The sequence below is a fragment of the Poecilia latipinna genome, unplaced genomic scaffold, assembly GCF_001443285.1.
Source record: "Poecilia latipinna isolate Pla-1442-1.1 unplaced genomic scaffold, P_latipinna-1.0 Scaffold170, whole genome shotgun sequence".
Taxonomy (NCBI): Eukaryota; Metazoa; Chordata; class Actinopteri; order Cyprinodontiformes; family Poeciliidae; genus Poecilia; species Poecilia latipinna.
In genome coordinates this window covers 243,212-251,816 of record NW_015112786.1, presented here as the reverse complement: position 1 = coordinate 251,816, position 8,605 = coordinate 243,212, and the positions used below count along the sequence as shown (strand labels likewise).

Below are 8,605 nucleotides of genomic sequence, written 5' to 3'. Positions count from 1 at the left end.
GGTTTAGACATTAAGAGATTAGCCTCACAGCAGCCTGGATAGATTTCTTGTTTACTTTCTACTATTCTGCTATTATTTTTCACGAACAACTTACCGATACGGTTTGTCAGAGTTATGGATCCGCCTGTGGTTTCTCACCCCTACATAAGTAGAGCTGGTATAGTTGCACACATCACATTTATACATCTTTGGCACCCCACCTTCTGGAAGGAAAAGACAAAGCAGACAATACTGTTAGCCTCCTGAAAAGGTGTATATGTTCAAAGATTCAGCGACAGAGTTAGAAATCTGAGCTTTTCACTTTCTTACCTTCGTCTGTTCCCCGTTCAGATTCTTCCACTGGGATGATGGTGTCGGTCCCCGTTGTGGGTGATGGTGTGTCGCTACTGCAGCTGTGGTGCTCTCTTTCATGACTTCTTAACTGACTCTAGTTAGGAAAACACACACACACACACACACGGAAACTAGGGAACTTGGAATAAAAGGCATGACAACAGATAAGTTATCTACTGGTGCACTAGTGGGTTTAATAGGTCTGAATCCAATCTACCATCTGCAGTGCAGAAGTCACAGTAGGGCATCAGTTACAATTACAAATTCTATTGCCTGAGTTCCCAAATCTGTGGAATGAATCTAATTAGCTTTTCTGCTAACTGTGGAAAAAAAGGCCAATTCATCCAAATCCTAATATCTGAACAGCTACCCAGACTTTATTTAAAACAATCCAAAGAACTTAAACAATTACACTATGTTCCACATGATAATAAGGCCATTTATTTATTTAGTCAAGGAAATGAGCGTAAGGAAGCCAGTGTGTGGTTAGGTTTATACCCTCTCTGTATTGTTAGAAAATCTCTATGAGCAACTCTGAGGCTCTTTCACACACATGAAACCAACATCCAACATTTCTGTTATCGATATCTGATATTGCTACTGCTGATAACCAATATTTTACATATTTGCTATTTTATATATATTTTATTTTACTCTTTCAACACCGAGTAAAAGCCACCACCCTCTTCCCTTCTGAAACACAAACGACAAAAAGATGGAAGTAATCACTAGTCATTAATATTGGTCCAGTTTTACTTGTCGGATCAGTTTAGACATGTTAATAAAAATTGGCCGATACTGATGTAGATGCTGTTTTATTGTACTTTACTTTTGTCTCATGAGCCAAAATAGTAAAGTCAAAAATAATCACAGGCCGATTTAGATGGTGAACAATAACCTAAGTTTGCAATACTGTATTGAATAAGTAAAGCAGTGCGATGTGTTAATTATTGTTAATGCAAAATCTTGAAAGGCTTTTACACATTGGTTTGCAAATTGGAAGTATCACTTCCAATTTGATTATGTACTTTCCACCATGAAAATGCACTCGTTTTCATGGTGTATCATTTTAAAGCCCTGTTGACAAGCGTCTGCTCTCACACATATAGTGTGATGTTACATCTAGTCTCAGTATAAATGACCATAAAACAATCTAATTCTTGAAGAGAAACTGAAGTCTGCTAAAACTGGTATTTGCTGCTCAAAGCTTCACCAATAAGAGTTACGAAATCAGCCACAACATTTCGATCAGTGCCTCTGGAACCGGGAATGTTTTACTGTGCTTTTAAGGAATGCAGCACTAAACGTGACATGTTTGCAGTACAATAATACAGGCAACTCTGAGATAGAGTGAATATAAAAAGTATACACACCTCTGCTACAACAGCAGGGATTTCTGAATAATTTCCACCTTTCATGTGATGTCTAATGACTCAACTGGAAAATAAACCTGAAGCCTTTAAGAGGGAAAAGAAAGTCTAAGAAATTGTAATGTGATTGCACAAGTTTACACAAGTGTGCACAAGTGTGACTGTAAGGGTCTGCAAATATCTTCCAGGTCATCAGAGGAATCCATTACTGGGTATAAATTTGGAGAAGAGTACAAATTAACAACCAAGACTTCAGGCATAACATGGAACAAAGTAAAGACAGTCCTTATCAGGAGAAAATATGGTGCAACAGCAACAATAGCGAGAACTCACACATCCTTCCAAAACTGACAAAAAGATAAGAAAACCAAAAGATTGCAAAGTCGCCTACAGCAACACAGAAGGAGCATCAGGAATGTCAGTCTGTGTAGAACATGTATCAGAAATCACCAAAAATCTTTAGATGTCTGAGTTATGTGGTTGGAGGAAGCCTGTTCTTACAAAGAAAAACGTCTGAGTCAGCCTAAATGTAGCAAAAAACACCTTTTTTTTTCAAAAAGAAAAAAAAGACAACTAGAAACAGTGAATAAAGGTGGTGGTAGCATCATGCTTTGGGGATGTTTTTCTTGCTCTTTTACTAGGGAAGTATGCTCAGCTCTAACTATAAGTCAATTCTGTCTTGTTTTTTTTACGCTGTCACATTCAGGTGGAAAAAAGATTTGAAATTATTTATCTCGTCTCTTTTTTTCACATTAAAATTTGTCATGTCAACAGGGATGTGAAGACTTTATATATCCACTGTAACTGTTTCACTGTTAGACAACCCAAATAAAAATAACAGAATCCATTATAATATGAAACGTCACAGTGTAGGTCACCTTTTAATAACTGTGCATTTAGCGCCTGCACATAAAGACATAAAGCAGGCACACTGGAACTATGAAAATCTGCTGTAACTGACTTTAATTATCAAAAAAAGCTATTTTTTTGCCAGCAAACCAGCTGAACACGTCTATATCTGGTTTCTGGGTCGGGTCAGTGAACAGAGCGTGGCAGAAACAGAAGCAGGAAGTTCTTCTCACCTTATAGTGGAAGGCATCCGGACAGAATTTACACTGGTGCATCCTGCTCTTGCAGTGGTAGATCATGTGGTTTTCCAGGTCCTTACTGTCTGAGGCTTTGTGCTCACAGATGGGACACTGGTATGGCGCCCTCTGTCTGTGAACACGCAGGTGCTGTTTAATGTAGCCCTTGTTGCCACTGCTGTAGTGACACAGCCGGCACCGGTACGGCCGCTCGCTGCTCGGGTTGTAATCCACCAACCCTCCGTCAGCTGGGCCGACCAGCCCATCAATGCCTGGAATGTTACACACGTAACTCTCAGCTCCGTTGCCGGTGATCGCTGCAGCTACAGCCCCATTCTGGAACTGCGCGTTATCCTGAAGCTCTTTCAAGATGTCTTCATCGGAGATGTTCTGGTCTGAGCGCTCTCTAAGTCTTTCGATGACGGTAAGGAGAGAAAGGCTGATTCCGGCTTTTGTGGTGGGACCTTCCTCATCACCCTCCACAAGGCCCAGGGGTCCTAATTCCTCCTGTTTGGCCTGGCAAAGCTCCAGGTCCAACAGGGCTGCCGTCTTCTCTACGTCTGACGCCCTCTGTCTGCTCTGAGTTCCGTCCGAAATCCTTTGATTCTGAATCTGGGGTAAAGCGCTCTTCAGGGTCACCTTAGGGCTGGAGGTGGGTAGCTCTGGCATCCTCATCGGCATAGCAACAAGAGCCTCTGCAGCCAGAGAGTGGAGGCGGAGCGACTCGGAATGCGTTCGCTTGCGGCTAGTTGGGGGGATGTTTTCATCCCTTAGGGACGTGTCACCTTTAGGGAGGGGAGACTTACAGTCAGCATCTACCGGAGGACTGTTGGTGGAGTTATCCACACAGCCAACACTTCTTACAGGGTTCTCCTCCTGCTCCTCCTCCTCTTTCACAGCCAGCAAACCCTTGTCCCTATCCACATCTTGGTTGAGGAGAAGAGGCTTTGTCACCATGACGGTATCTTCGGCTGATGGAAGGCGCTCTACGATCACGTTTATGTGTCCGGCGCTGTTCGGACTGCTGTTAATGATCTTCTGGGCTGACGACAGCAGGCTGTCAGGAATGGAGCTGCTATCTTGGGTCCCGTCCACCTCCATGTCGCCATCTCCCTCCGTAGTCACTTGCACCTCCACCACAGGCTCCTCAGAGCTCACGTCTTTGTTGGCGTAACCCTCCTCCTCATTTTTATCTGCAGGCGTTGCAGAACCTTCGTTGGAATGCGAGACCGATGGATGATACTGATCCTGCTGGTTCTCGGTAGCGACAGGCACGCAGAGTTGTAACTTGATGGCCGCTGGGAGCTTCTGTAAATTTTGATCGTGAAGGCCTGGAGACAGGATCACTAGATCCTCTCGGGGTATGATGCTGTTGGTAGCTGCTTGAGTCTCTTGTCTTGCTGGACCGCCTTCCTCTTCCTCGAAGATGGGGTAGGAGCAGTCGACGAGGCCGGCGTGCTTCCAGGCGTGGGTCTTGAGCATTCGCTGCTGGCTGCACACGTAGCTGCAGATCAAGCAGCGGTACAAACCGTACTCCTCGTAGCTATACCACTTTTTCTTCTTTGGTGGGTCACTTGACTCATCTAGAGAACCTTTTCTCGCCTCACTGTCCCGCTCCCCCTCCCCACACTGTTTCATAACTCCTTCCTCTTCCGTGGAGGTTCTCGTCATGCCGCCCCTGTCGTCAAAGTGTAGTTTGACGTGCGCCTCCAGCTGCTCCTGGTCTCTGGATGTGAAGTGACACTCGGAGCACATGAGGATGAGGTCGCTGTGCTGCTCATTGTGCTGCTTCAGGTGCTCTCTGAGCTGGGCCAGCGTCTGGGAGAGGTAGGGACAAAGGCTGCACTGGTAGCACGTTACTGTCCGTTTGAGGTCGATGTGGCTTGAACCGCCAGCAACTTCGCTCGGCGCAGTAGTGATACTGTTGTTGTTATTGTCACCCAGAGCAAGAGAAGAAGAAATGCCATCCGTTTCGCTACCATCTGCTCTCGCCTCCTCGTCGCAGTTATTCTTCATCCTCTTGTTAGGAGAGCTTCCTGGATTCGACCTCACCTCAGAGGAGTCCAGATGTTTCCCTCTTTTCTGCCCCCCCAGAGGGCAGCGTCTCTGCGGACGCTGCTCCACTATCTTGCTGAGTTTCTCGATGACCTGGATGAGGGACTCATCCACCTGTTTTGGCTGGACACTCCCTGGGACACCCTGACCTATAACCCTGTGAGGCTGGGGTTCAAAGGGAGATCCAGGTACTGGAGCAGAGGAAGAAGCATCAGATGTAGAGGAGGACTTTGAGATGAGGACAACAGCGCTGCAATTCTCATCCATCACCTAGAAACATAGCAGTACATAGTCTCTGTGGTTACTGCATATGGTATTCACACAATGATGTAGAATTTGTTCTTAAATTCATTCATGTTGACATGCCCCATGTATGTTTTGTTTGTACTCTGCCACAATAATCACTAGGGTTAGTATATGCTATATTTATCATTATACAAAGAAAAATTATAAATTGTAATAATCATTTGTTTTTGCAGATGTAATTGTCTGTTTTTTTTAAGATCAACTCACACACTTGTGTTATTTTTTTATATGAACTGTGTGGTATGGTAAACAAATAAAAACTAGGAATCTCATGCCCATCTTAGTAAGTTACAGAACTTAACTTTAAGCTTCTTAGACCAAACTATAAGGATTTTCTACATTATTAATACATTTACAGATAAATTAAAGAAGTGGATTTTCTATGAAGAGCGAATAGCAAATGAATAAAAAAGAGAAAATTAATTAATTAGTAATAATCAGCAGCTACACCTAAAAACTAGAACATAGTTCAAATTTTTACTTCAGGAATGAAGTTGAATAAATTTATAAATGAAACCTACATCATTGCTTACAGTCAGAGTGATACATTTCTAGTGTTTATGTTCATTTTAATTACTGATATTACAGGACACCAGTAAATTTGTTCCTTAACAAGCTTCTTGTCCTTACTGCTTGCACACCTGTTTCTATAGTATTTTTTTTTCCTTCCAACAAACTTTCCCTTAATATACCTCAGTACAGCACTCTGAACTTTTGGCTTTTTGTGATTTCTCCTCCTTATGGAGGGTGAAGCCACTCTTCCTATGAGTATGTAGGCCACAATATATTTGTATTACAGTTAATATGAAACGATTAAGTGCAGAAATATTCACTAATTAGTTCAATAAGTTAAATAAATAAACTTTAACATTATTCTAACCGATTACTGTAGAACTTTGCTACTCATGGTGGCAGCTCTGTCACTTTAGTTCAGATTTGGTCTTTTTATTAACTTAGTTCACAATATTTTTGGTCAAGGCGCTGCATGTTTGGTTAATTATTCCTTCTTATTTTAGATGCCATGCAACTGGAAGGATTTTTGCCCTTACTTTTTCCCCCCTTTTGGGCAGCTGTGATTCCTAACAACTTGGGACCATGACAACAATGACTATCCACAATGACTCTGAAGGTCGAACTGAAACTGGGTATGTCAATAAGTTGCCTATTACATGGCTATGAAAGTCATCTCTGTTTCTTTTTTTCATTAGTGTCAGTGATGTTCTAATTTCTCAGCTGTTATCTTTAAATTAACCGAAATAAACACTTGAAAACATCCTGAATTAAACAAATTGACCTATTAATTGAAAGGCATCTACACAGCCCAACACGTGCTTAAGATCTAACATTATCTTGCTTTAACAGAGAAACAAACTGCATCTCTAGATGCTTCTCTATAAATATAACGTGCTGTACAGATAAATCTTGATCTGTCTAGTGAAAGTGTGAGTTTGCAAACGATTCCTTCGATAAGCAAGACTCAGCTTAACCAATTCATGATAAGGCCTCCGCACTGAACCATGTGCTTCTGTTTACAAACTGAACTCTGAGGAAATGATCACTACTGAAGCGGTTCAAATTCCTTTCATCTCTCCAAATCCAACACTTTCCCCGCTTCCTAACCGCAGCTCTCGCTTCCTCTTTCTCCCACTTCTGCTACTAAACCAGCAGCTCACAACGTGGGACACAGCTTTGGGAAGTATATCATAAAAAGATAGTGAGTGAGAGTTTAGTGAAGCCACAGTGGAAGCAGCAACTCCACATAAAAGCTTTGAAGTTAGCGCTTCAGTTTAGTAGCGATTATTTATGATCCTGATAGAGCTGAGCTCAGCCTCCATCACCATGTCCTTTGACCCGTCTGAGAGGGGCACCTGTTATGTCAGGGTCTAAAAATATTTTCTCCTCTAGCCTGTGAAATGAAGTTGAACACAGCCTCCAAACTCAAGCAGACCCATATTAGCTAATAAGCTAAATCGACTCGGACAAGTCAGTTTTCTCGTGTGTTCTTTCAATAAATAATCAACAAAAGTTCAGACAGTGTTAGCTTCACATCTTACTGTCTGCTATTTAAACATACACACACAGTGCTAATAGTTCCACACATGAATATACAACAAGGGCATCTGTATTCTCTTTACGGCTAATGAGTGACGGAGAGCATGTGGAGGCGCGTGAACGAAAACACACTCACTGACAAAATGACTCGCGACGCTCTTTGTCCTCAACGCATAAAACTCGGGAGATTTTATTCGTTAGCTATAAAAAGTGGCCTCTCTCTCTCCACCACATTGCAAAATGGCGAGGATGGAATATCAGTCACGTGACTTGGAGTTTGGGTCAGGTGACCAACGCTGTCTTCAGGTGCCGCTCGTACACTGCGACGCTGTCGGAAACAATAGAGTTCAATAGAGACCGCCTTCTTTTCACACTTTATCAACAATGAACAATATCTGCCACGCAGTAGGAAGTGTAAACGAGCTATAAATATAACATAGCATTCGTGTGAAAAGGCTCATATAAGCTTACTGGTCTTGGTTCACCGTTTTATTTTGTTTTGTTTTTTGTTTTGATAAGGCCAAAGTCAGCGCAGCTGTAGCCTGCGGGGAAGGAGGGTGAGGGACACCAGAGCCAACAAGACCGACCGCCATTAACTGGACTTCATTCACATCTTAACACAGTGGTGCCCAAAGTGGGTCCTCAAGGGCCGGATCCTGCATGTTTTAGTTCGCTCCCTGGTTTAACACACCAGGATCAAATGATGGCTCGTTAGAAGTCCTAAGAGGAACATTGACATCCTGAAAAGATTATTACTACCACCAGGGTAGGATGCCGGCCCCCGAGGACCGACTTTGGGCTCCCCTTAGCAGAACCACAGACTGTTCCCCTCCACTTTACGCTACACTGAACACTGATATAAAGTTCATCCAAAAGAAGCTGGAATATGAAACCAACTTCAGCTTCGTTCATGAGTATCAAGACTACTAATTTTACATTTGATCATCTTTCTTATAGAAAAAAAAAATCACTGATATTACAATATTCAGATATTCTGAGAAACTGAATTTTAGGTTTTTATTATCCTTAAGTCATAATTAGCTAAACGTTTTTAAGTAAATAACAGTGTGTTATGAGTTATAAGTTTCAGCTTTTTAAGACCAAATTATTTACATAAGTTAGCGTTTACTGATGTCACAACGCTTGACAATAGTTGTATCACTCCATGAAGTTGAGACAGAAAATATATTAGATAAATGTGTTAATTAAAGCTCCAATTATTCAATGCTTTAGAAATTATGTACTTTTGATCTTATGTAATATTTACATTTTCTGATAGATTTAATTTTGGGTTTTTATTATAAGCCATAATCGTTTTATATGCTTTATGCGTGACTCACATGACAAAAATTCAGAACTTTTTTTATTTTTTATTTTATGGCATTCTAATTTCTTGAGCTGTAT

At 41.8% G+C, this 8,605-nt stretch overlaps 1 protein-coding gene across 4 annotated transcripts in view; it reads right to left on the bottom strand.

The window, feature by feature from the left end:
* The window catches only part of LOC106946001 (zinc finger protein 507), a 32,329-nt gene extending 24,858 nt beyond the window's left edge, over positions 1 to 7,471 (bottom strand). For 2 of the 4 annotated variants that reach the window (XM_015030041.1, XM_015030042.1), the window contains exons 1-4: positions 7,338 to 7,471; positions 2,786 to 5,113; positions 310 to 427; positions 95 to 203 (exon numbers count right to left, since the gene is read on the bottom strand). In XM_015030041.1, the coding sequence (XP_014885527.1) occupies positions 95 to 203; positions 310 to 427; positions 2,786 to 5,110 (2,552 nt within the window). In that variant the 5' untranslated portion in view covers positions 5,111 to 5,113; positions 7,338 to 7,471. The remainder of the gene's footprint in view (positions 1 to 94; positions 204 to 309; positions 428 to 2,785; positions 5,114 to 7,337) is intronic. The other 2 variants (XM_015030043.1, XM_015030044.1) reach the window with 1 other exon arrangement.
* Between the last annotated feature and the right edge of the window lie 1,134 nt (positions 7,472 to 8,605).